General features: G+C 35.8%; 1 protein-coding gene across 22 annotated transcripts in view; it reads left to right on the top strand.

The window, feature by feature from the left end:
- Positions 1 to 27,329, top strand: part of Lrrfip2 (LRR binding FLII interacting protein 2) — a 111,655-nt gene that overhangs the window by 21,270 nt on the left and 63,056 nt on the right. For 21 of the 22 annotated variants that reach the window (XM_019208258.2, XM_019208266.2, XM_010629687.3 and 18 more), the window contains one exon: positions 10,524 to 10,668. In XM_019208258.2, the coding sequence (XP_019063803.1) occupies positions 10,579 to 10,668 (90 nt within the window). In that variant the 5' untranslated portion in view covers positions 10,524 to 10,578. Of the gene's footprint in view, positions 1 to 9,648; positions 9,884 to 10,523; positions 10,669 to 27,329 lie in introns of all 22 variants that reach the window. The other variant, XM_019208260.2, reaches the window with a different exon arrangement.

Raw genomic sequence — 27,329 nt, forward strand, 5'->3', positions numbered from 1 at the left:
TTCTTTTTTCTAGTTCTGTGAAATATAGTGTTGGAATTTCAGTTGACATTGCATTGAATGTATATAGAAGTTTTGGTAGTATGGCCATTTTCACTATGTTGATTCTTCCTACCCAGGAGCACAGGATATCTTTCCATTTTTTTATATCCTCTTCAATTTCTTTTTTCAGAGTGCTGTAGTTTTCAGTGTAGAGATCTTTTGCTTCTTTTGTTAGATTGATTCGTAGATATTTCATTTTTTGGGATGCTATTGTAAAAGGAATTTTTTTCCTTATTTCTCTCTCCATGAGTCTGTTATTTGTGTATAAGAAGGCTATTGATTTTTGGGTGTTCACCTTGTATCCATATACTCTACTGAATCTGTCAATTAAGTCTAGAAGTCTTTTGGTGGAGTTTTTTGGGTCTTCCATGTAGAGTATCATATCATCAGCAAATAATGAGTTTAACTTCTTCCTTTCCTATCTTTACTGCTTTAATTACTTTCTCTTGTCTAAGTCTGAGAAATGTCTGTTCATTTCTGATGCCCATTTTTGAATCGGGTCTTTATATTTGGGGGGGCTAATTGTTTTGAGTTCTTTATGTATTCTTGATAATAGTCTTTTGTCTGAGGAACAGCTGGCAAAATTTTTTTCCCACATTGTAGATTGTCTCTTAGTTCTGCTGATGGTTTCTTTTGAAGTACAGAAACTTTTTAATAAGATGAGATCCCAATTATTGATTCTATCTGCTAGTTCCCATGCTACTGAGGATTTGTTCATAGTCTTTTCCTATGCCAATGTCTTCTAGAGTTCTGCCTAACTTACCTTCCAGCAAGTTTAATTTTTCTGTTTTAATATTTAGATCTTTAATCCATTTGGATTTTAATTTAGTGCGTGGTGAAAGATAAGGGTCTAGTTTTAATCTGTGGCAGGTTGAAATCCAGTTTTTCCAACACCATTTATTAAATAGGCTATCTTTCCTCCACTGAGGATGGTCAGCTCCTTTGTCAAAGCTGAGGTAGCTGAGTACATCTGCATTTGTTTTTGTGTCTTCCAGTCTGTTCCACTGATCCTCAGGCCTATTTCTTTGCCAGTACCATGGTGTTTTTATCACAGTGGCTTTGTAGTATAGTTTCAAATTGGAAATTGTTATACCCGGTGCCATGTGTCTATTGCCTAAAATGGCTTTTGTTATTCTAGGTCTCTCATGGTTCCAAATGAATTTTTGGATTCTTTTTTCTAGTTCTGTGAAATATAGTGTTGGAATTTCAGTTGACATTGCATTGAATGTATATAGAAGTTTTGGTAGTATGGCCATTTTCACTATGTTGATTCTTCCTACCCAGGAGCACAGGATATCTTTCCATTTTTTTATATCCTCTTCAATTTCTTTTTTCAGAGTGCTGTAGTTTTCAGTGTAGAGATCTTTTGCTTCTTTTGTTAGATTGATTCGTAGATATTTCATTTTTTGGGATGCTATTGTAAAAGGAATTTTTTTCCTTATTTCTCTCTCCATGAGTCTGTTATTTGTGTATAAGAAGGCTATTGATTTTTGGGTGTTCACCTTGTATCCATATACTCTACTGAATCTGTCAATTAAGTCTAGAAGTCTTTTGGTGGAGTTTTTTGGGTCTTCCATGTAGAGTATCATATCATCAGCAAATAATGAGTTTAACTTCTTCCTTTCCTATCTTTACTGCTTTAATTACTTTCTCTTGTCTAAGTGCTGTGGCTAATGTTTCCAGAACTATATCGAAGAGGAGTGGTGATAATGGGCATCCTTGTCTTGTTCCTGATTTTAACATGAAGGTTTTCAGTTTTTGGCCATTTAATATGATGTTGGCTGTTGGTTTTTCATAGATAGCCTTTATTAAGTTGAGGTATAGACCATCTATTCCAATTTTTTGCAGGGTTTTATCATGAATGGGTGTTGAATTTTATCAAATATTTTTTTTGCATCTATTGAGAGGATCATATGGTTTTTGTCCTTGACTTTGTTAATATAATGTATTACATTTATTGACTTTCATATGTTGAACCACCCTTGCATCTCTGGAATAAATCTGACTTGGTCAGGATGGATGATCTTCTTGATAATCCTCTGTATTCTGTTTGCTAGTATTTTATTAAGAATTTTTGCATCTATATTCATTAAGGAGATTGGTCTGTAGGTCTCCTTTTTAGTTGCATCTTTCCCTGGTTTGGGAATCAAAGTGATACTTGCTTCCAGGAATGACTTCAGAAGTATAGCTTCCCTTTCAATTTCACTTGGTCAGGATGGATGATCTTCTTGATAATCCTCTGTATTCTGTTTGCTAGTATTTTATTAAGAATTTTTGCATCTATATTCATTAAGGAGATTGGTCTGTAGGTCTCCTTTTTAGTTGCATCTTTCCCTGGTTTGGGAATCAAAGTGATACTTGCTTCCAGGAATGACTTCAGAAGTATAGCTTCCCTTTCAATTTCACTGAAAAGTTTGAAGAGTAATGACAGTAGTTCTTCTCTAAATATCTTGTAAAATTCAGCAGTGAATCCATAAGGGCCTGGGCTTTTCTTTGTTGGTAAATTTTTAATTACATTTTCAATTTCACTGACTGTAATTGGGGTGTTTAAAATATTTGTATCTTCTTTGTTCAACTTTGGTAATTCGTAAGTATCTAAAAATCTGTCCATTTCTTCTGTGTTTTCCATTTTATTGGAGTACAGGTTCTCAAAGTAGGTATTCATGATCCTCTGGATTTCTTTTGGATCTGTTGTGACTTCACCTTTTTCATTCCTGATTGCATGGATCTGAGCCTTTTCTTTCCTTTTTTTGATAAGGTTAGCTAAGGGTTTGTCGATTTTATTTATTCTTTCAAAAAACCAGCTTTGTTTCATTTATTTTTTGTATCGTTTTCTTAGTTTCTATTGCATTGATTTCTTCTGCTCAGATCTTTATAATTTCCTCTCTTGTTAGAGCTTTGGGTTTTTCTCGCTTTTGTTTTTCTAGGAGTTTAAGTTTCATCATTAAGTTGTTTATTTGAGCCCGCTCTGTTTTCCTAGTGTGGGCATTCAATGTTAAGAATTTTCCCCATAGAATTGCTTTCATTGTGTCCCATAGATTCCTGTGATCTGTCAATTTGTGATAGTGGGGTATTTAAATCCCCCACTACAATTGTATTAGTGCTTATTTGGTTTTTCATGTTACTTAATATTTGTTTTATATAGTTGGGGGCATTTATATTTGGTGCATATATGTTTATGATTGTCAGCTCTTCCTCTTGAATTGTTCCCTTTACAAGGATGTAGTGTCCTTCTTTGTCTCTCTTAATGAGTTTTGGTTTGAAATTTACTTTATCTGAGAATAAGATTGCTACCCCTGCTTTTTTCTGGACTTCTGACGCATGGAGAATTGTTTTCCATCCTTTCACTTTCAGTCTATGGACTTCCTTTTGCACTAGGTGTGTTTCTTGTATACAACATATTGTTGGATTTTGCTTCTTATTCCATTCTGCCAATCTGTTTCTCTTGAGTGGTGAATTGAAGCCATTAACATTGATGGTTATAACTGATATATTCTGACTTATTATTGTCATGTTATTGTCCTATTGTTGACTCTTTTTACTTTTTCTCCTGTCTCCTTTTAGTTTCTTGCCTTGCCTATTTGATTTGGTCTGTTGGGCCTCATGGTATTGTGCCCTTCATTGTCCTTTTCTAGTATATTGTTTAGAATTCCTTGCAGTGCTGGTTTGGTGTTCATGAAATTTCTCAGGTGTTCTTTGTCGTGGAAGTATCTTATTTCCCCATCTATTTTGAAAGAGAGTTTTGCAGGATACATCAGTCTAGGTTGGAGGTTATTTTCTTTTACAATTTGGAATACCTCACTCCAGGCTGTCCTTGCCCTAAGGGTTTGTGTTGAAAAGTGTGCTGTGATTCTGATGGGCTTTCCTGTGCATGTGATTTGTTTCTTTTCTTTTACTGCTTGTAGTATTTTGTTCTTCTGTTGGGTTTCTGGGATATTGATTATTATATGTCTAGGTGTAGATATTTTTTATCAAGGCTAGTTGGAGTTCTATATGCCTCACTTATCTGTATGTCTAATTCTTCCCTTCTGTTTGGGAAGTTTTCTGTCATTAATTCTGTGAAGAGCTTTTTTAGGTCATTTGCGTTTTCTGCTGCTTTTTCATGAATTCCTATCAGTCTTATGTTATTTTTCTTTGCATCATCTAGAAATTGTTGGATTGGTTTCTCATGATCCTTTACTGTTTTTGAGAGACCTCTTTTTTTTTTTTAATTGCAAATTCTTTGACACTTTTATTTTTTTTCAGCTTTAATTGAGTTTATTGGTACATTTTAGGGATACAGTACAGTTACATTCATTGTTGGGATCTTGTACCTTTACATGGCAAGTCTTGATTCTCATTTTTTTCCCCTTACCTCTGCCCTCCCTTCACCCCCTCCTCCCCTCCCCATCTACAAACACTTTATTTTCATCTTTTCATTCTCTCACATTTTTTTCTTTTCCCTTTTTGTTCTTCCCCTACGTATCACACCTTCCCTACACCTTTAGCTCCTTTCCTCCCATTTCTAAATGTCAGTAATCTTATTAGAATCTTATGCATTGTTGCAGAATATTCACACCAGGGAAACTATTTGGTATTTACACATGTGGGACTTATTTATTTCACTTAGGAGTATATCTTCAATATGTATCCATTTTCCTATGAATGAATCTATTCTCTCGCTCTTTATGGCTGAGTAATATTCCATTTTATAGAAAAACCACAACTTCTTTATCCAGTTTCCAACGGATGGGCAAATAGGTTGTTTCCAAGATTTAGCTATTACAAACTGTGCCGCTATAAACATGGGTGCACATACTTCTCTGTGATATGATTCTTTTAGTTCTCTTGGAAAGATACCCAACAGAGGGATGGCTGGGTCAAATGGAACCTCCAGTCCAAGCTCTTTGAGGTATCTCCATATTGATTTCCATAGTGGTTGCACTAGTCTGCACTCCCACCAACAATGGAGGAGGGTTCCTTTCTCCCCACAACCCCGCCAACATTTGTTATTGTGTGATTTCTTGATAGCAGCCATTCTTTGTGGGGTAAGGTAGAATCTCAGTGTTGTTTTCATCTGCATCTCTTGAATGACCAGTGATGTGGAACATTTTTTCAAATATTTTCTTGCTGCTTTTACTTCTTTGTCTGAGAAATGTGTGTTCATTTTGGATGCCCATTTTTGAATCGGATCTTTATATTTGGGGGGACTGATTGTTTTGAGTTCTTTATGTATTCTTGATAATAGTCCTTTGTCTGAGGAACAGCTGGTAAAAATTTTTTCCCACATTGTAGATAGTCTCTTAGTTCTGCTGATGGTTTCTTTTGCAGTACAGAAGCTTTTGAGTAAGATGCGATCCCCGTTGTTGATTCTATCTGCTTGTTCCCTTGCTACTGAGTATTTGTTCATAAAGTCTTTTCCTATACCAATGTCTTCCAGAGTTCTGCCTAACTTACCTTCCAGCAAGTTTAATGTTTCTGTTTTAATATTTAGATCTTTAATCCATTTGGATTTTAATTTAGTGCATGGTGAAAGATAAGCGTCTAATTTTAATCTGTGGCAGGTTGACATCCGGTTTTTCCAACACCATTTATTAAAGAGGCTATCTTTCCACCACTGGGGATGGTCAGCTCCTTTTCAAAGTTGAGGTAGCTGAGTACATCTGCATTTGTTTTTGTGTCTTCCAGTCTGTTCCACTAATCCTCAGGCCTATTTCTTTGCCAGTACCATGCTGTTTTTATCACAGTGGCTTTGTAGTATAGTTTCAAATTGGGAATTGTTACATCTGGTGCCATGTGGAGAGACCTCTTTTTTCTCGGTCGCTGACTGTGATCCTATCTTTTATATCTGAAATTCTATCTTTGCTATCTTTTATTCTGTTGTGTACACTTTCAAAAGAGTTTTTAATCTCCTGGATATCTGTTTGAATCTGTTTTATGGAGTCCATTTCTTTCCTCTGTTGGGCATTCATTGTTTCCATTTCTTTCTTATGCTGGGCCTTCATGGCTTCTATCATGGTCTTGAGCTCATCTTTTTTATTTGTCAGTTTCTGTTTTAGAGTTCGAATCATGACTTCCATTTTGCTCATCATCTCTATGATTAATTGGGAAATTATTTCTGATTTGAGTTTTTCTAGAGCCTGATTGATCTGTTTTTTTACCTCCTGTGCTATGGGTCTAGGGTGTCCTGCTGGTTCACTATCAGACTTTTCATCCTCATTTGTCCTACTGTTTGCCATTAGTGAACTGGAAATCTGTGTTTGTGTCTTGCTTAAGTGTATTATATTTTTATTTTTGTTGTTGGGTTGTCCTTTAATTTCTGGGTATTACTTAAATCTTCCTGATATAGTTGTGTTTTAGCTTTTGAGTTTCTAATAACTCATAGACATCCTCATTTTCATGATATCAGAGAAAACTCATTAAATCAATCACAATCCTTTATCCCAGTTGATACATTCAGCAGCCCAATAGGATCAAGCACAGCTTGCAAACTGACCACTTGTGGCAGTCATTAATCTATCACCTTTAAACCATGTGAATTAAATTAATATCAAGAAGCAGCCCAAAATATGTTTGCAGTGAATACGCTTTTCAATATAGCATCTTTACAATTTAGGATAGGGGGTTAGACTGAATTAGGATGAGAGGAGTAGATAAGTGAAAGAACTGGAGCAGGTTTGAAGTGAAACGAGAGGATTTAGAATGACCTTAATTTCTTTACAAAGCTATCAGCTTCAGAGGGGATAGACAGAGTGCAGGAATAAGGACACGAATATATCCCCTTAACAATAACAGGCGCTTGCCTTCCCTTGAAGCTACAGAGCCATGAGTGAGGTAAAATGACTGGAGAAAAGAACATAAAGAAAAAACAAAACAAAACAAAACACCCCCCCAAAAAAGGGAAAATTAATAAAAGAAGAAGTCTGAGTTAGGGCAGGAGCAGGTATCAAAAGGGAGATGAGGGATAATATGGTGTAGCAAGAAACTGAGTTGGAGAGAGAGGACAGAAGAAAGAAAGAAAGAAATTTTAGGGTGGAATGAGGAAAACAAAAAAAGAATTTGAAGGGCCTCTTTAAGACTATGTCTCTGTTGTCATATTATACTACATGTACAGCCATATGCAGAACCGAATCCCTTGGTCTTGGCTAGCAAATGCCAGGTCCCCACGATTGAGACTGACCTCAGTCCACAAGGTCTAACCTGAGTTTCCCAACCCGCAGGATTGAACTCCACTCAGTTCTATTACAGGTTTCCCCTCCCCTTTCTTTAAAGATGTTCAAAGTTGGGAGCTCAGAAAACTACCCTTCATGAGCACCTATGCCTCTGCAGAGTGGGTCCAAGGACTGGCCCAATCAGGAGGTTTGAGAACCGGGGGAGGAGGAGCAGGTTGTGGGGTTGTTTCAACCTTCCTTACTGGATCTGATGGCGTGCAGTCCGGGAGGTCATGCACCTGCTGGGTGGTCCCTGGCAGGCAGCTGGAGAGACCTCCAGGGTCCTTGGGTCCTTACTGCATCTGGGGGCGCACAGTCTGGGAGGTCATGCACCTGCTGGGTGGTCCCGGGCAGGCAGCTGGAGATACCTCCTCTGGGGTCCTTGGGTCCTTACTGGATCTGGTGGCATGCAGTCCAGGAGGTCGCGCACCCGCCGTGTCTGTGCTTATGTCTCTTTACTGTTATCTTTTTCTCAAAGTTGACTAGTGTAGAGCTTGTTAAGATGTTTTAAGAAAGGATAATTATTATATAATCTGTGGGCTAGTAGTATCCTGCCAGATTTAAGGCATAGGTAGTATTATTTAAGGAAGAAGGAAAATTGATTATAGGGAGAGAGGAGGAAAAGGTACATTTGGAAGAATACCATCAGTAGCCATTTCAGATAGTGTATCTCAGTTGTCTGATGTATTGTGCCTATTTAGAATGCCATCCACTATTGAGGCCAGTTTAGTAATTTAGCTCTAGGTCTAATTATTTTTTTTAGAAAACGTATTTCCTTTTCCTCAGTGCTATTTAAACCTCAGAGCTTCAAGAAGCAAAAAATACACTCATAATTCCGTTCTACTTAAAAAAAAACAAAAATCACTTAAACTATTGATATTCTTCTAGCCAAGGCTGTTTTTTCCCGTTGTAATTATTTTTACATGTTAATAATAAGAATATGTTTACATTTCTTCCCTTTTGCTTCTATGAAATGATTTTTAGTGTGTCCTTGGAAAGTGGTCTGAAGACAGATATTGGATGGTTCCAATACATTAGTTACATTAGTACATTAGTTAAATTACCACTCCAGTCTAAAAATGAATTTTGTAATGTATTGTGCTTTTTTCTTAGTAAATAGCAATATTTTTATATATTATTCAGTGAATAATCTTTCAAATTACACAAAAGCTGAAATGATTGAAGACTTCTGAAAAAATTCTGCTTTTCAGGAATTGACCTGATTTGTGTCTTTGATTTATCAGCAACTCTTTTTTAGATGTACATTTTTGTTTGCTTCCATTTGAATGAATTATTTTCTTAATAATCACTTCCATATGAAGTAAAAAACCATCAACAGTCTTCATTATGTTTGACACCGTATAACAGGGTAACTTTGGGTAATAAAAAATGATATCAGATATGATGCGAATGGCCTAAATTTTTATTGGAGAAAACTTTTGGGATGTGGTTCTGCTTTATTTTGCTTGGATCAAGTAAATTTTAGTGCTTTAAAGTCACTTATAGTTTTAATATAGTTTGTTCTTTTAGGGGAGACTTGAGAATTTCTCTTTTCTTTTCTTTTTATCCCCCCCAGTGCTGGGGATTGAACCTAAACTTTTTATTTGGTACCAGGGATTGAACTTGGGACCTTGTGCTTTCCAATCAGGCAGTGAACCACTAAACTAAATCCCCGGCCCCCTGTCATGGGAGTGTTTTTTTTTTTTTTTTTTTTTTTGTACCAGGGATTGAACTTGGGTCCTTGTGCTTGCAAGGCAGGCCACTGAACTGCTGAGCTAAATCCCCGGCCCTGTCATGTATTAGAAAGGTTAGATGGTCTTTATTATCCTTCTTATTTAGTCCTGATAGGTGAATTTGTCTTTTCTTTTGTAAAATAGGTCTATTTAATAATTATAATTATATAAATCCATAGATATGTTCTTAATTATTAAGCTGCATCAGTATCCCCCCCTCCAGGGATCGAACTCAAGACCTTAAGCTTGCAAGGTAGGTGGTGACACCACTAGCTAAATCCCCAGCACAATGCATCAGTTTTGTTGATTGCTCTTATCGTTAGCATGTAGTACTTGGCAACAGCAGGTCTCATATTTATTCCAGGAATAATGTTATATCTTCCTTTCCTCAATGCTGCTGAAATTTCACAGATTCAAGAAGCAAAAAATATGTTCATGATCCTGTTTTTTTTTTTTTTTTTTTTAAATCACCAGATATTGTGTATACCTGTAATATAAGCACTTGGGAGGGTGAGGTGCGAGGCTGAGGCAAGAGGTTTGCTGTGAGTTGGAGGCCAGTCTGGGCTAGATCTGTTTCAGAAAGCAAGCAGACAAAATCACTGCTTCACTATTAATTTCTTCCAGCCAAGTCTGTTTTTTCCTGTGTATAGTGGACCATTGACTTACAAACTTAATTTCTTTTCTAGGGCTGGTTGTAACTCAAGTTGGTCATGCTCTACACAGACTTCCAAGGCTCTCCCCTGTATACAGGCAGATCTCAGTGTCCTTAGAGAGACTCTGACCCAGGATTTCTCAATTAACTCCACCCAGGAAAGGGTGTTGTAATGTTCCTTCCATAACTCTTGAAAGGTTAAATATGTATCTGCGACCATCTGGGAACACAAGTGGCTGACATTTGGGTCATAACTCAAGACTTTGGTTGTAAGTTAAAACTAAAATTCTGGTCGTAATCCAAGCTGTTCATATGTCAGGCTGGTCGTAACTTAAGGGGTCACTAATTTTTATGTGTCTAGAATTAGAATGTCTTTTTTTTTTTTTTTAAGTACAAGGGATCAAACTTGGGTCCTTGAACTTGGGAGGCAGGTTGCTGTGCCACTATGTCTACATTTTAATTGTAGAATAAGACTTCAGTTGTTCTTTTATTGTGGTTATTTAATTGGAATTTTTGAAAATTACACTAAAAAGCAAAGTTACTAATGTATCTACATTTAAGGCTAAATATTAAAACCTCTTAAACATTGTTCTTCTAAAACTTTATGCTGAATGACATTTCTGAAATGTCTTTCACTTTGGAATGGAAATAGATTTTAGAAATAATTTTAAACTGAGAGCATTGCTGCTTAATGCAGTTTTTTTGTGATAATACAACTCATTGTTGTCGATAACAATGAAATTAAGTTATTAATACACATTTAAATTGTAAAATTTATTGGGATAATTTGGAAAAGGTATTTATTAGTTTCTCTAAAAAGAAATATAATTCTCTTTTAAAATTGAATGTATAAAAGAGCCTTAAAGCTGCACAAAGAAACATTCTAAATTGTATTTCTATTTATTTCAGGACTGAACATAAAGTGAAGTTACTTTCAGATTTAAAAGACTATTAAGAACACAAGATGGGGACTCCAGGTTCTGGAAGAAAAAGAACACCTGTGAAAGATCGATTTTCTGCAGAAGATGAAGCTTTGAGTAACATTGCCAGAGAGGTATGTGTGATAAACTCTCTTTCAATATTTCAGTTCAGGTGAGAGCATCATACAAATACTGGGGTGACAGATACAAATATTTACTGAACCAATTTCAGAATGTTTACTGTGAATAGGATGTTAGTCTAACCTCTAAAATACCATGTTAGAATTAAAAAAATACTTGAGGGGCTGGGGATTTAGCTTGTGGTTCTGCCACCTGCCTTGCAAGTGCAAGGACCTGAGTTTGATCCCTGGTACCAAAAGTAAAAAACAAAAAAACAAAGAACTTGGATGTCCATTCAGTTCATTTAAAATTAATTTTTCATCATATTTTTGTGAGTTACTTGAGTTCCATTGTTATTCCTGGTGTTTTAAATTTTCAGAATTTAGACTTAGCGTAGAGTGTTGGAGATATAATAACTATATTATAAAAATGCTCATTGGGTTATGCAGTGGAATTTTTAATATTTAACTCTTGACTAGTAACAGCTTTTGGAACCTTTTTTTCCAGCTTGTTGGCATCTCAGAAGAAATTTTTTAAATAAGGGAAGTGGTGAAATCCACTGAATCAGTAGCTACATTTCCTGTTGTATATCGGATATTTAGGATAACCTGCAGCTGGAATTTCTTAGTGAAGTGCCAACTTTGTTTCACATTCTAACTCTGTCTGGACTAGAAACCAATCTGGTAAAAAGAATTTTTATGATCATCATTAAATTATATTATTTTAGTGAGAATTATTCCCTTATTTCTCTTTGTTATTCTTAGTAAATAACTCTTTTAAGACTAGCACCCTTTTGTTTTGACATTTTCACAATCTTTTGATTCAGCTTGTTACATTTTTCCTCTTGAAAGCTAGTGTTTTAATTAGACATCAAATCTTATGTAGAAGGGTATTTGAAGCAAAATTATCAAAACACTAATAAAAGTATAATAATGCTTTAACAAAATTACTTTAATAAACAAATGAAATGTTTTTAGAGGAAAAAGTTGTTAAGTGATATTTTTAAATGCACAGATGAAGCATTTTGGAAGCCATATAGTTTAGATTGAAAATTGAAACTATCTGAATTGTTTACTTCCAGAATTGTTGGAATTTATCCAGCTTTTTGTAAGGAAAAATATGGTCAGCATCTTCTGTGCTTCTTTTGTACTATTGTTAAGCATTTGAACATTTTTTTAAAAATGTGATGCTGCTTTTTAAAATTGAGTAGAATTCTAACACTCAATTTTGTCAAGTATTTACTTTGTGGCAAAGAATATTCTGAGCATTTTACATGCCTTAATTCATTTAACCCTTAGAAAATTCTGAGATTGGTTTTATTTACCTCTATTTTACAGATGAAGAAACTATTGCATAGAAGTGAAGTAACTTCCTCAAGGTTACATAACTAGGAAGTAGCAGAGTTTGGAATGAGTCCTATAATGTCTGGTTGCAAAGTCTTCATTTAACCAGCTACTGTGCTACTCAATTAGTATTTTCTAATTCCCCATTAGTAGCTTTTTTTTTTTTTTTTGATAATTCGTGCCTTTGAAAGTATTTTCATATCTTCAGTCTCAAAAAATCTTGCGATAGGCAGGATAGGTATTAGTAGCCTTATTTACAGATGAGGAAACAAATGAATTGGAGAGAGAATTGTTCTAAAGGTATGAGGACCTAGGCTCCGATTCAGTCATTCAAAGCTATTTTCATTCTGCTCTACTGTACTGCTTCTAGGAGAGATGGGCTTTGGAGATATATAAGTATAACTTTAAATTCTGTCTCCGTTAGTTGTTGGTTGAGTACTTTTGTTAATTTCTCTAGATTATAGTTTCCTTATCTGTTAAATGGGAATAATACTGTCTATCTCACAGGACTGTTTTGATAACTAAATGAAATAATGCATGTGAACCTTACTGTTAGGCTTGCAGTAGGGTATTTTATTGCTTAAAAAGTAGACATGGCAAGGCATGCCTATAATCCCAACTATTCAGGAGACTAAGGCAAGAGTTTGAAGTCAGCCTGGACAACTTAGATCATATCTCAAAAGAACAAAAAGGGCTGGGGAAGTAGCTCCATGATAAAGCTTCTATGTGAGCTCCTGGGTTCAATTCTTGGCTCTAGGTGGTAGAGGAAAGATAGAAGGATAGAAGACTGGTAGAAAGAAAAAACAGACTCCTTTCATAAAAGAACAATTAAGGAAGAAAGTTGTAAAACATGATTGGTCATCACTGTCTTCTAGGGCAACGTGAATCTTGTAGAGCTTTCAAGGATAAGAAACAGCTGGCTCCAGGGCGTGTGCCATAAGTTTGCCATTGCTATTCTAGGGAGCTTTGTCATTGTAGATCCCCAGACCTTATTACCTTACTTGCCAATCTCCCACTGGACTGAGTTTAGAAAAGTGTTATTTAAATGCTTTTCTTGTTCTTCCTCTCTTTTCTTCCTCTCCCTACTTTTCTCTCCTAGGGACTTCTGGTGGCCAGTCAGGTTTGAGAACCATAAATCAAAATATATAGATGACCCTGTTGTGAGTGGTCAGTTTTTTATATTTACAGGTTATTTTCTTCCCTGGATGTTATTATTTTACTATGAAGCAACTAAGTTTAATTCACTTATTATATTAAAAGAAATATAATGTTATCATCATAAAAGGATATCAAAAGCCAGTATGTCTAGTTTATTTTTCTATCTTCTGAGTCTGAATATGCATATGACAGTCTTTTTGTTTAATTTTGGTAGTACTGGCAATTGAATCAGAGGGTTCTGCCACTGAGCATCCCCACCTTGAATCTGTTAACTTTATTAACAAAATGCAGAAGGCACTGCTTTTTACTGATACATGAGATAGCCAGGTGTGGTGGCGCATGCCTGTAATCCCAGCACTTGGGAGGCTGAGGCACGAGGATTGCTGTGAGTTCGAGACCAGCCTGGGCTACATAGTGAGTTCCAGTTCAGTCTCAAGTACATACTTAGACCCTGTCTCAAAAAACAAGCAAAAAACAAACTGATACATGAAAGGACTAATTTTTGTTAAGATCTGAGACTTTGTTTGAAGAGTCCCTGGTATGTGACACAGTAGTTTTAAAACCCTAGAGGAAATATGTTTAGCTTTGTTATCTCATATGTCTTTGTGATTTTTGTCTCTATAGCTGTTTGCATATTCACTCGTATACTGGATGATTGGCATTGATAGTCCCTAATCTTATTTTCTCCATGGGGATCAAAAATACTGCTTCACATTAGAAACAAAAACTCCTTTAACAGCAGTTTAAATTTTTTAAAAATATTTTCTTTGGTTAAATCTGAAGCATTTCCTCACTTGTGTTTTGAAGTGGTCAAGTGAGGGAATGCCAGAAATAGAGCATCTTTTTTTTTTTTTTGGCACCAGGGATTGAACTCAGGTCCTTGTGCTTATGAGGCAGGCACCAGAACCACTGAGCTAAATCCCCAGCCCAAGCATCTTTTGCTTCTTGGTTATATAATTAGGTTTTCATGCATCCTACTTGGTGTTAAAGCAAATAGCCAGAGAGAATGAGAATGAAAAGAAACAAGTGACATAAATTCCACAAATTGGATAATTTGCATGCTAAAAATATGGAGCCAAGTGCACTTAAAAATAACTCCAATACACACAAAATTTGTGAGTTTAACAATGAAGTGTACTGTGGCATTAAATATGTTTACATTGTTGTGCAACCATCACCAACCATCCATCTCCCAAACTCTTTTCATCTTGCAAAACCCAAATGCCTTTTTAAAAGATGTTGACATGATTGAAGAATGTTCTGTAAAGGCTAGGAATGTGGATGGATTTAGAAAGCCTGTGTGTTTCTAATAGACATGTAGCTGTTTTGCTAGGGGAACTCAGGCATTTACAGCTTTTGGAAGCGCTAGAGTAGCAGGTTTCAGGAGTCATCAGTGAGTCCATTAGGGTGGAGATGACCAGTTTGAAGGCCCATTGACTTTCAGTGAAAATTATCTGAAAGCACATACCTAGTATATCAAATTGGGGACCTTTAGGCATCTAACCTCTTTCTCAAAAGGAGAAAAATGAGCATGGATTGAAAACTAGTTATGTTGCCTTGGCATAGTCACTTTGGTGAATATTATTTATAGCAGCTCTTCCTCTGAGAAAAAAATTAAAGCCTCTTGAAGATTGTGCAGTCTTTTTAAGGCATCACTGAAACCTGGAATGTTACTACCTTCCTTGTTTAGAGCTATCATTCTGAAGAAAACATGATTTATGGACATTTCTTCAAAAAGAAATCATCAGAATGTTCCTTATTTTTGACCTGAGATTCCTTTTAGCTTTAAAATTCTATTTCTTTCAAGATCCATCACCCCTCAAAAAAAATTGATGTTCATATACACAGATCTGTTAAATCTAAGGAATGATTATCAGATATGGAAAGCGGTGATCTTTTACAGAAATTGGAGTCTAGTAGATAGTGTCCAGAGATTTTTATGTTCAGCAGAATCTACATGTAAATATATTTGCTGTGTAAACCTACTTGTAATCTTGTAATCACAGAGATGCTTCATGACTAACCTTTGAGCCTATTGGGATGTCTGGATTTCCTTTTTTTAAGTGTAGAATTCAGTGACAATTATATTCACAATGTATGCAACCCTTATCACGATTGATTTCTAAAACTTTTTAATTACTCTATATAGAAACTACATAGAAGCCATTAAGCAATAACTCCTTACTCCTTTCAGCTCCTGGTAACCTTTAATCTACTTTTATCTCTATGTGCTTACCTATTTTAGGTATTTCATGTAAATGGAATTAGGTAATATTTTGTCCTTTTGTGTGGCTTGCTTCCCTTTAATATATTTTCAGGATTCAGCGTCATTACTTTTTTAACCTTTAAAGTACCTTTATTTCTTTTTATTGCTCAAAAATAATTCCAATGTGTATACACACTGATTTTTGTACATGTGTTCATCTGTTGATGCGTACTTGGCTGGCTTTCAATTTGTTGCCTAGGGATATAACAGCCATTCCAGTTGTTTCAGGAATCTGGGAAAACCAGAAGTTTGTGTCTTGAACTTGTGATCCTTCTGTCTCAAACTCCAGAGTAGCTGGGATTACAGGTGTGTACCACTGTGCCCAGCAAGTTTGTTTTTTGATTATAGATTAACATCTTGAGGAGAAAGATACAAAGGGAAGAATCACGCTTAGTGTATTAAATTATGCTTAGTTTAAAAGTTATTTTTTAGTGTTGCCTTGTGGAATGATAACCATAATGCCTTGGCAGAGCTGATGGTCTTCTCATAGTAATTCCACTACTTTGAGTCACTTATTCATTTTTAGGTCATAGTAAATTAAAAATAAAAAAACTTTTGTCAAGCCAGATGGTGGCACATGCCTGTAATCTGAGCATTCTGAGAGACTGAGGCAGTAGGATTGCAGGTTTAATTCCACACTGGGCAATTTAGCAAGACTATGTCTCAAAATTTAAAAAAAAAAAAAAAAAAAAAAATGGAGCTGGGCAGGTAGCTATTGCAAAAGCCCCTGGTTTCACACCCCAGTGCTGCAAAATAACAAAAACAACCCTCCTCCGAAACAAAAACAAAAACTCAACAACTTATCAGGGATAAAAGCTTTTAAAGATGCTTAGAGAGTTACCATAATTAGCAATAACTATGAGTGTTAATATTACCTTTCATTTTAGAAAAAAATTTCTTTTTTTTTTTTGGTACCTGGGGATCAAACTCGGGTCCTTGCACTTGCGAGGCAGGCCACCAAACTGCCGAGCTAAATCCCTGGCCTGAAAAAATTTCTTTTTAAAGAACATGAATTTTTAGTGTCATTCAGTGAATATTGAGCACCTATTCTGTATTATGCTTGGAATATATGGATTGTGCAAAATCCATATTGGTCATTGCCTTTAGGGAACTTAGCTTCTAGAGGGGAAATAGATGCTAAACAAATAATTATACAATGTATACTTTTTCCAGTTTTCAGATACACTTAATATGGTAATTTTTGTCTTGAAAACTGAGTATCTGTCCTAATTACTGCGTTAACTGAGGAAGTAATAGTACTGCAATGTATTTATTTATAACTGTGTTGTGTGCTTAGAGAGAGAGCAGAACAAAGTTCTATTAAAAAGTCTATTCTAGGGACACTTGACATGGTTGAGGCTATTGGGAAGACTTCCTTGAATCAGAAATCACCCTTTTGTCAGTTTTGAAGGATTAATGGAATTTCTTAGAGGAAGGAAGTTGTCAGATGAGGCAAAGAGCTTTTACAGCCAGAGGGAATAATGTGTGACAAGCTTTTGAGGCTGAAGTGGTGTGGAGAATTCAAGGATTAAGAGCAGCTATTTATGCAGCTATTACTATATATTAGAGGGGCCAGCGATTTAGCTCAGCGGTTTGGTGGGCTGCCTTGCAAGTGCAAGGACCCGAGTTCAATCCCCGGTACCAAAAAAAAAAACCTATATATTAGATGCTATGCTAATTACTTTAAATTAATATAATCCTCATAACAACTTATGAGGTGGTTTTCTTTTATCATTTTATCAGTGTTATATCCAAGACATAAAAGTGAAGTAAGTTGCCCAAGGTCACCTAGTTAAGAAGGGGTGGAGTTAATTTGTGCTAGATTCCTATACCCTTTTTTTTATTATTGTATGTTTGTTTTGTTTTGGTACTGGGGATCGAACTTGGGACCTTGTACTTGTGAGGCAGGCGGCGGCACCACTGAGCTAAATTCCCGGCCCTAGAATCCTATACTCTTAATTATGGTGCCTTCCATAACATTGCTATGATAGTAACCTGGGCAAAATGGAGGAGAGAATAACTAGAGAGTTATTAGTTTCCAGGTAATATAGACAAGTGGTTCTCAACAAAGGGTATGGTTTTGTTTTATAGGGACATTTGGCAGTGTATGAAGACATTTTATCTTGTCATAGTGAAGAGGGTTGGGTGAGGGAAGTGTGCTACTGTAGCATTCTGTGGTAGAGGCCAAGGATGCTGCTAAACATCCTGGTGCACAGTACAGCTCCTCCTAAGAAGTACCTGGCTCAGATGTCAATAGGGATGAAATAGAGACCTGATATATTTGCCTGTAAGACTTTGTTTAGAATTCTGGTGTGCATTAAAAGTAATGGGAGAAACTTTGGATGTAAGTGTGTGGGGTATAATGGTACCTTTAAAAGGATGACTTATTACAGGTTGGAAATTCTATTAGAGAGAGGCATTAGTGGATGCAAGAAGATGAGTCATGAAGCTTAGAGATAACAGTGGCCTGGATTACATTGATGAAAGTAAGGTCGTGAGAGGTGGTTGGAATGCAGAGGTAAATAGTAGAAGCTTGATGAGTGGTTATGGTTGGGTGGCAGAGAAGGGACATTTTGGTTTATGCACCTGGATAGATGGTAGAAAACATGAGTGGGGAGGGAACACCATGAATATTGGCATGTGTTGTATTTAAGGTACCTGTGAGACATCTAAATGAAAGAGGCAGTTTGTAAATATAGGTCATGAACTCAAAGGAGAGATCTGGGTTGCAGATAAACATTTAAGAATTCTGACCGGATAGAAGTAATTGAACTGATAAGTATGGGTGAGATCATCTAAGGAGAAAGTTTAGACTTGAAGGCAGTCACTCCTTGGACAGAGCCCTAAAGAACTCCAGCATTTGAAGGTCCTGCCTGGAATCTTCCTTAATGTTGATACATTTTTGATTATCTTATATATTAGGTTCAGATTGTTCTATGCAAATTGGATTTGTCTGTAAAAGTCCACAAGATGCAAAATTTAAAAGTATTTTCAATGTGGTATACAAAAATTCATAAATTATTATAAAATGGGAGTTGTTTTTTCAGCTATTAAAAGTGAATGGTTTCCATTTCTACTACTCACTTAACAATATCAAAACTTTCCTCCTTTGTACTTACTGTTTTTATTAGGCAAATCTTTTGAAAGAACAAATCTAAGGATTTGTAGTTTTAGTCATTTAGAATTCCTTCAGGTGCTATTAGTTTAGGAATTCAGTGGATTCCTGTTGCACACAGAGCTGCTCCGCGTGTCACATTTACACCCCTGAATTAAGGTAAAGAGGGGTGGAAGACATGACAGTACTCCTCTTGCTTATCACCCTATCCCCATGCACAGACTGGCCTGATCATTTATTCTATAATATTCAATATTATTGTCAACATCTCACTGTTCCCTGACGTATTCCTCTAATCAGAAATATGAGAGGATTCTTGTGCTGTAAGGCTTTAGTTTTGCGCTTGTTATTCCTGTGACTTTTACAGGATTTGGAAGAGAAAATTCAGATAGCATAGTATTATTACTTTAAATATGAAACCATTACTGCTAGCACTTGTTTTTCCCCTCAAGATTTTTTTCCTTTTTTCTGTATTTGTGATTGAGCTCAGGGCTTCATACGTGGTAGGCAAGCACTATATCACCGAGCTATATCCCTAGCCCTCTTCACCTTTTTGAAGATTTTAATATGAGACACATTCTCACTAAGTTGACCAGGTTGACCTTCATTTTGTAATTCTTCTGCCTCAGTCTCGTGAGTGGCTGACCTGACTTTCTAATCACTAGATGTGTTGTCTCAGATCCAAAGTTTCCCTTTTCCTATTTTATCTTTTTATTAGCGTTACATTTCCTCTCTCATTCCAAAAGAATATTTTTGCTGTCCAATGATCTCTCTAAGAGGAATATATTGGAATCAGGAAAAAGATTGAAATTCCCAGATTGTTATCTAACTGTATTAATTACTTGTTGTTGAGACACGCACAAGTCAAAGCAGGAAAAGTTTATTTTAGCTCACAGTTTGTAGAGGATTCAGTCCATAGTCAGCTGGCTCCAGGGAAGGGCAGCAGCAGCAGCAGCAAGCTTTCCTTTACCCTTTATTTCAATGAGGCTGCAAACCTGTTGGTTAGTGCTACCTATACCCAGTGTGGATCTTCCCATCATCTATACCCAGAACTGTGCTAAACCACTCAGTGAACTAGTCCGATTATTATGGACTCTTAATCCTTGGTGATACACCCTAGATCCAGCCACTTCTGAAAAGCCCCATCTATAAGTGCATGTTGCTTTGGGGGGACATCTAGATATAAGCCATAACAACTAACACATGTTCGTGTTTATGTTCAGAAAAATGTAAATGTCCTCAAGAACCAAAAGCCTTAAGAAAGAATAATATATTGCAAGATTTAATTGAGAGAAATTGTACCTAAGATTTTATATTTAAAGGGAAGTTACTGGGACAAAAGGAGTAATAATTTTCATTTGTTAATTTGGAAACGATGACAACACAATAACTGTCTCCTAATTTGTCTTTCAGTATTTTTTTTATAGGAGTGTCATGGAAGAATATGTAAAATTAAAAACAAGAAGCTCTGGGTTTTACTTGAGGTAGCCATTTTTCTTGAGTGTTTAACTTTCTACAATTTTTTTTTCTTTTTCTTTTTTTTTTTCTGGTACTGGGGATTGAACTTGGGATCTTGGGCTTGTGAGGCAGGCATTGAAACCACTGAGCCCTAACTTTCTAAATTTTATATTTCAAATTTCTTGAAATTGAAGGATGGTTTGTAAAGACCCAGATTATACTTTACCTCTTTTTTATCTATGCTAGTTGCATATGTTTTAGATCATGGATATAAGTGTAGGCTGACAGTTCCAGATTCTGTTGGCTTAGTTCCATGCATTTCTGTTGATATGAATTTTAAAATTGTTTCCCTTTAAAAGTGTTTCATGAGCAAAATGGAACACACATTTAATTTTAATTAATTAATTTTTTGTTGGTGTTTTGACACAGGGTCTCACTATGTAGTTCAGGTAGACCTTGAACTCACTATATAGCCTAGGCTGGCCTTGAATCTGAGGCAGTCCTCCTGCCTCAGACTCCTGAATTCTGGGATTACAGGCTGGGACAACAGGCATATGCCACCATGCATGGCTGGGACAGAAGTTTTAAAACATAAAAATGGATTGATCCAGCCCTTTCCTCCTCTCTTCTTACCCTTCTCCCTCCCTCTCCCCCCCCCCCCCTTTCCCTCCCCCTAACTCCCCTTCTCCTTCCTCCCCTTTTCTTTCTCTCTTGCTTTTCTTCCTTTCCTTTCCTTTTCTCTCTTTCCTTTCTCTTTCTTTCCTTTCCTTCTTTTCTTCCCCTTTCCTTTTCTTTCCTTTTTTGTTTTCTTTGATTTTTTTTTGGTACCAGGGATCAAACTAGGGACCTTGTGCTTGTGAGGAACCACTGAACTAAGTCCCCAGCCCCTTCTTTCTTTACTTTTTCTCTCTCCTTTCTTTCCATTCCTTTCCTCTTTTTCTTTCCCTTTCTCTCTCTCTCTCCCCCTCCCTTCCCCTGCTTCTCCTTCAGCTGTTTCCCTAGTTGCTCTCTCTCTGAGTTTGTTATTCATGTACTGTAATGCTATTGATTTTTGAGTGTTGACTTTGTATCCTGGTGCATTGCCAACTTCGGTTATTAATTCTGAGTCTCTTTCCTTTTCTCTCCCACCCCCCCATCCCCCCTCCCTCTCCTTTTGTATTGGGATTCAAATTTGGGCCCTTGCACCTGAACCACTGAGCCAAATTCCCAGCCCATCTAGGAGTCTTCTGGTGGCGTTTTTTGGCATCTTCTGTGTAGAGTGTCATGTCATCAGCAAATAATGATAATTTAACTTCTTCCTTTCCTTCTTTATTACTTTTATTTTTTTCTCATATCTAATTGTTCTGGCTAATGTTTTCGTAACTGTATAGAACAGGAGTGGTGATAGTGGACATCCTTGTGTTGTTCCTTCTTTTAGAGTGAAAGCTTTCGGTTTTTGACCATTTAGTATGATGTTGGCTGTTGGTTTGTCATAGATGGCTTTTATTTGATTGAGATAGACTTTCTCTTCTAGTTTTCTGTACAGTTTTTACCATAAATGTGTGTTGGACTTTGTCAGATGCTTTTTTTCTGTTTTGAGATGATTATGTGGTTTTTGTCCGTGGCTCTGTTAATATGGCATATTACATTTATTGATTTGAGTATGTTGCACCATCCCTGTATCCCTGCGATGAATTCTTTTTGGCCATGGTCTGTAATCTTGTTGATGATTTGGTGTATTCTGTTTGTCGGTATCTTACTGAGAATTTTTGCATCTGTGTTCATTAAAGAGATTGGCCTGTAGTTCACTTTTTTGTTTTCTCTGGTGTTGGTATCAGAGTAATGCTTACTTCCAGGAGTGAGTTCAGGAGCATTGTTTCCCTTTCAATTTCATGAGAGTTTGAGTAGCAGTGGCGTTAGATCTACTCCTAAGTTCTTGTAGAATTCATCAGTGAATTTGTCAGAACCTGGGCTTTGCTTTATTAGTGTTTTTTTTTTTTTAATTGCTTCTTCAAGTTCATTGACATACTGGATTATTTAGAATTTTTATATTTTCTTGATTCAGCTTTGGTAACTCATATATATCTAGGAATCTCTATTTTCTGAGTTTTCCCATCTTATTAGAATACAGGTTCTCAAAGTAGGTAGTGATGATCTTCTGGATTTCTGTAGCATCTGTTCTGATTTTACCTAGTTCATTCCTAATTGCATAGATTTAGGTCTTTTCTTAACTTTTTTTTTTTTTTTTTTTTAAATAAGGTTGGCGAATGGTTTGTCTTTTATTTACTCTTAGAACCAATTCTTCCATTCCTTGATTCTTCATATTGTTTTCATCATCTCAGTTGCATTAATTTCTGCTCTGATCTTTATAATTTCCTCCCATGTGCATGCTTTGGGTTTAACTTGGTCTTCTTTTTCCAGAATTGAGGTTCAACATTGAGGTTATTTTTTTTTTTTGATTTGCTCTGTTTTTCTGATATGGGAATTCACCACTATAAATTGCCCTCATAGATCTGCTTTTTCATTATGTCCAATAGGCTCTGGTATGTCTTATTAGCATTATCATTTAATTTTAGAAACTGTCTAATTTCTTCATTGTTCAGGGTGTTATTTAGTTTCCATGTATTTCTGTGGGGTTTTTTTTTTTTTTTTGCCATTTCCAATTCATTGCATTTTGATCTGTTAAAATGCATGGGTAATTTAATTTCCTTTATATTTACTTAAGCATGTTGCATGAGGTAGTATGTGGTCTGTTTTGGAGAAAGTCTTGTGTGCTGCTGATAAGAATGTATAGTCTGTTGTTATTGGATGGAACACTATAGATATCTAGTAAATATTTGTTCAAAGCTTTGGTTCAACTGTGATATTTCTTTGTTGATTTTTTTGTCTAGTTGATCTGTCTGTCTGCAACAGTGGGATATATTCAGGTCCGTCATTACAATTGTATTAGTGCTTGTCTGATTTTTCATTTCCATTAGTCCTTAAGTATGTAGTGACCTTCCTTGTCTGTTCTGATCAGTCTTGGCTTGAAATCCACTTTGTCTGCCAATAGTATAGCTACCTCTGCTTTTTTTCCAGGTTCCTGTCACATGGAATATTGTTTTCTACCCTTTGACTGCCATTCTATGAATTTCTTTTGTTAAATGTGTTTCTTTTATGTAGTATGTTGTTAGATCTTGTTTCTTGATCCATTCTCCCAATCTGTTTCTTTTGAATGGGGAATTGAGACCATTTACATTGATGGTTGGTTATAAATGATATGTATTGTCTACTCTCTGTTTAACTGCCTCTCTTGCTTGGTGGATTTATTCTACAGTGGTACCTCAGTTCACAAACTTGATTCTTTCCACGATTCTGCTTGTAGTTGGAAGAGAACCAAATAAAATTCAGTGGTTAGGTTTAATGTTGACCTTATTGACCAATTTAATTTGGTTCTTGACTGGTTTGGTTTGCAACTAGAGTCATGGAGAGAATTGAGTTCATAAGTCTGAGTAGCACTGTATTTGGATTCTTGGAATTATTGCCTTCATTTTCTTTTTCTAGAATATCTTTCATAACTCATTGTATGCTGTTTCAGTGGTCATGAATTTCTTCATGAACAATTTCAGTTAAGTAATTTGGGTAGAATCCAGATTGGAATCATTGGACAGAGAAGTGAGGGGAGAGAGGTACTGAAAAAACCTGGCTTTAAGGAGAAGGCAAGGTAGATTGAGCTAGAATGGGACTTTTTTGTTCTTTGTTTCTTAAGGATGGGGAGACTTTGAACCCAGTTTTGATGAGAATGAATCAACAGAAGGAGAAAGTGAAGACAGAGATGATATTTGGGGCAGTCTTTGGAGAATGGAGTTTACATCATAGTGGAGGGGGATGTGTTTTGAGTTTGTGTGGGTTGAGGAGGGTTTAACTTGAAACAAAAGGAGGAGGAATAACTCTTCCAGTAGAATCACAGAGAAAGGAAGTTTACTAAGACTGGGGAGTCTGTTAGCTTGGGAGGTTATGTAGAGGTAGTGCTTATGTTCCTTCCATTATGAAAAAGCATTAGCACAAGAGAACTACCAAAAGTATCAGAATTAGAATAATGAAAAAAGTACAGAACCAATGAGGTTTTTCAGAACTCACTCATTTTTAATGAAAGCCATTTACATTATATCTCTTAGAAATATTTTTTCTCCTTTTTACTTAAAAGTAGGAACAGATTTTTACTAGTACTTGGGTGGTTCCTGTTTTGTTTCTAAAAGCCATCGTGGTTCATTGTATACTTACCAAATGCAAAACATTATATTTATTTAATGGACCTGATTCAGTTTATAATATGAATATGTTTACAACATAGTTAATTCTCCTGCCCCCCTGTATTTTAAGAGGATGGATTGAAATTTTATTTTTTTAATTAGTTTATCTTTTGACTTCCCAGATAGAAATCGTAAATGATTTTTGGGTTTTATCTGGAGTAAACAGTGAGCATTGCCCAGCAGATCGGATAGGTTCCTCCTTACTCATGGATCCCCTGGACAGATGGAAGATTTATAATAGGATTTGTTGAGCTTCAAATGAGTTTCTGGTTTAGAATGCCACCAGGATTCCAAAATGACACTATTTTTACCTGTTCCCTGTGTTGATTTAACTTAAGCAATTACAGCATCCAAATTTAAAATTTGGAAAGCTTAGGGGTGCTTTGTGGTATTGGCCACAATAAGATGTATTATGACTAATTTTATTTTGAAACCTTGTACCTTGCTTGTTTCTTGGTGGTTGAGGTAATTCCACAATGAATAGTTTGGGATAGCAAGGAAGGGAGGGGAGTCATCATGGAGAAACTGAAATTAGAATAAAAAAATGTGAAGTACTGTACATCAAAGCATTAAGAGCCTCCTGCGAAGAGGCGGGAATCTGGACTGGAAGTTAAGGGCTGAATTCAAAGGGATATTGTAAAAGCTTGGTGAGGAAGTAGAAATCTTGAGACTTTGGGTTTAAGCAGGGATGACAAAGGTTCTATTTCTGGAGATTGGAAAGTAGAGAAGCAAAGCCTTTTCAACTGGGAGAAGGATGAAATTGATTTCATTCACTTTTAAGTTGGTGGTGCTGACAAGAGTTCCATTCGATGTTTGAAATGTAAGCTTTGATTTTGGCAGAGAAGTCAGTTTGTGATGCTAAGTTTGAGTCATTCACTCTGGTTAATAGTTGAAGTTGTAAAAAGGTAAGGGGAAAGACTGTACAGTAAAAGGATATTGTCTTTATTTGGGATAGACAAGTGGCAAAGAATGAAAAGATCCAGAACAGTATAGTTTCACAGAAAGGAGAGAATCTGTACTAAGTTGAAAATCCTGTGATAATTCACCCAAGGCAAACTTTTTTGTGTTTATCTTTAAAGATGTGCTTTCATGTTTAGAGAATAAAGATAATAGACTTATGGCTACATGGTTCAAAATATGAACTAGAGTAAGTTTAAGATGTGGATCTCAGATTCAATATGTTTTGACTAGGAAATATTGGACAAGTTATTCATTCTTTCTTTACTTCAAGGAATTATTTTGTGGATTGAAAGAAAACTGGCATCTGTCCTTGCTAAGTAAGTGTTGAAATTACTTTGGTAGTTACTTTAGTGTGAGGTCTCATCTTCCTTATTATTTGAAATGTTGCAGTTTTGTTTGAAGTGGGTTCTTGCTATGTTCTCCAGATTGGACCTAAACTCATGAGCACAGGTGATCCTCCTTACTCAGCTTCCAGTGCAGCTGGGACTACAGGTGTGCAGCACCACACTCAGTGAGAGTTTTAATTGTTTGGAGATTATCCTGATAATGTTAATTTTTTAACCATGAAGAACAAAAGTATGCTTTTAACAGATTTAGTGCAACTTGATGTGGACCCTGACATGTTGCCAGAAGCTTAATCATTATTTCTAGACTATGATGCATGAAAAATTACTTAGGCTTTACTTAATACTGTGATCAAGTCTGAGAAATGCTACATATATTCTATTTTCTTATTTGAGATTCATAATGTATATTAGTAAAAAATATTTAACTTAGTTGTTTTTCAAACTTATTTGATTATTAAGGTTTCTTTCCTTACATTCTACATATTAAGTTTTACATTCTGGAGTTTTATACATTTTAGTTTTTATTTAGCTTAGGCATTTAAAAATGCATTCAGTCTCATCTATTATGAAAGTTTAAAATGATAGAATTCAGATCTAACAAATTCACCCTTTGGAATAATTCATACTTGTTGGTGTATTCCCAAGGGCATGCAATCATATTATCTAATTGCAGAACATTTCATTATTTTTTTCCTTCTTTTTTTTTTCTTTGTATTGAGTTTATTGGTACAATTTAGGTATACAATACAGTTACATTCATTATTGGGATCTTGTACCTTTACATGATAGGTCTTGGTTCTCATTTTTTTTTCCCTTGTCCCTGCCCTCCCTTCACCCCCTCCTCCCCTCCCCATTTACAAACACTTTATTTCTATTTTTTCAGTTTCTCATATTTTTCCTCTCCCTTATTACCTTTCCCCCACCCTTCCCACTTTTCCTACACCTTTAGCCCTTTACTTCCTATTTCACATTATTAATTATCTCATTAGGATCCTGTGTACTATTATACTTTTTCAAGAGACACTGTTCGGGATTTCAATTAAAGAAATCTCTGTATGAACATTAAAAGTAGGGAATCCTAAAATAAAACTAAAAAGGAAAGTAAAAGAGAAAAGGCAATGATGTAAGATTAAAATAATCCTTAATTCTGAAGATGAAAATGGTCCCTGAACATATATTTAAATTGCTTCTTGCTCTTGTAGTCTTCTTATTCTTTTTTTTATTATTTAGAGAATACTTTATTAGTTTCTGTAATCAAACCCATGTAGATATGACCTTACATATTTAATACAGTATGTTACCCCTGTACAAATGGAAAAAAATAAAATAAAAATAAAAAATAACATTTCTAGACCAATATGGCTCTCCTCCTGGCACCACTTTTTTTTTTTTAGCATCTTAATTATCATCTGGAAAGAGAACATTCTAGAGATATATCATTAAAAATAGCTCTGATAAAGCACAGTCACTACTACGTATCATAAAGCAGGTACAAGATATTTTACATTCACAGAGGTATGATACAGTACCGACCTACATCAGTAAAACTAGAATCAGTTTTTGTGTGAAATTTGCTTTATCTGCAAATAAGATTGCTACCCCTGCTTTTTTCTGGGCTCCTGTCACATGGAGAATTTTCATCCTTTCACTTTCAGTCTATGGGCTTCTTTTTGCACTAGGTGTGTTTCTTGTATACAACATATTGTTGGATTTTGCTTCTTATTCCATTTTTCCAGTCTATTTCTTTTGATTGGTGA

Source organism: Fukomys damarensis, unplaced genomic scaffold, assembly GCF_012274545.1.
Source record: "Fukomys damarensis isolate Sample0158 unplaced genomic scaffold, DMR_v1.0_HiC HiC_scaffold_28, whole genome shotgun sequence".
Taxonomy (NCBI): Eukaryota; Metazoa; Chordata; class Mammalia; order Rodentia; family Bathyergidae; genus Fukomys; species Fukomys damarensis.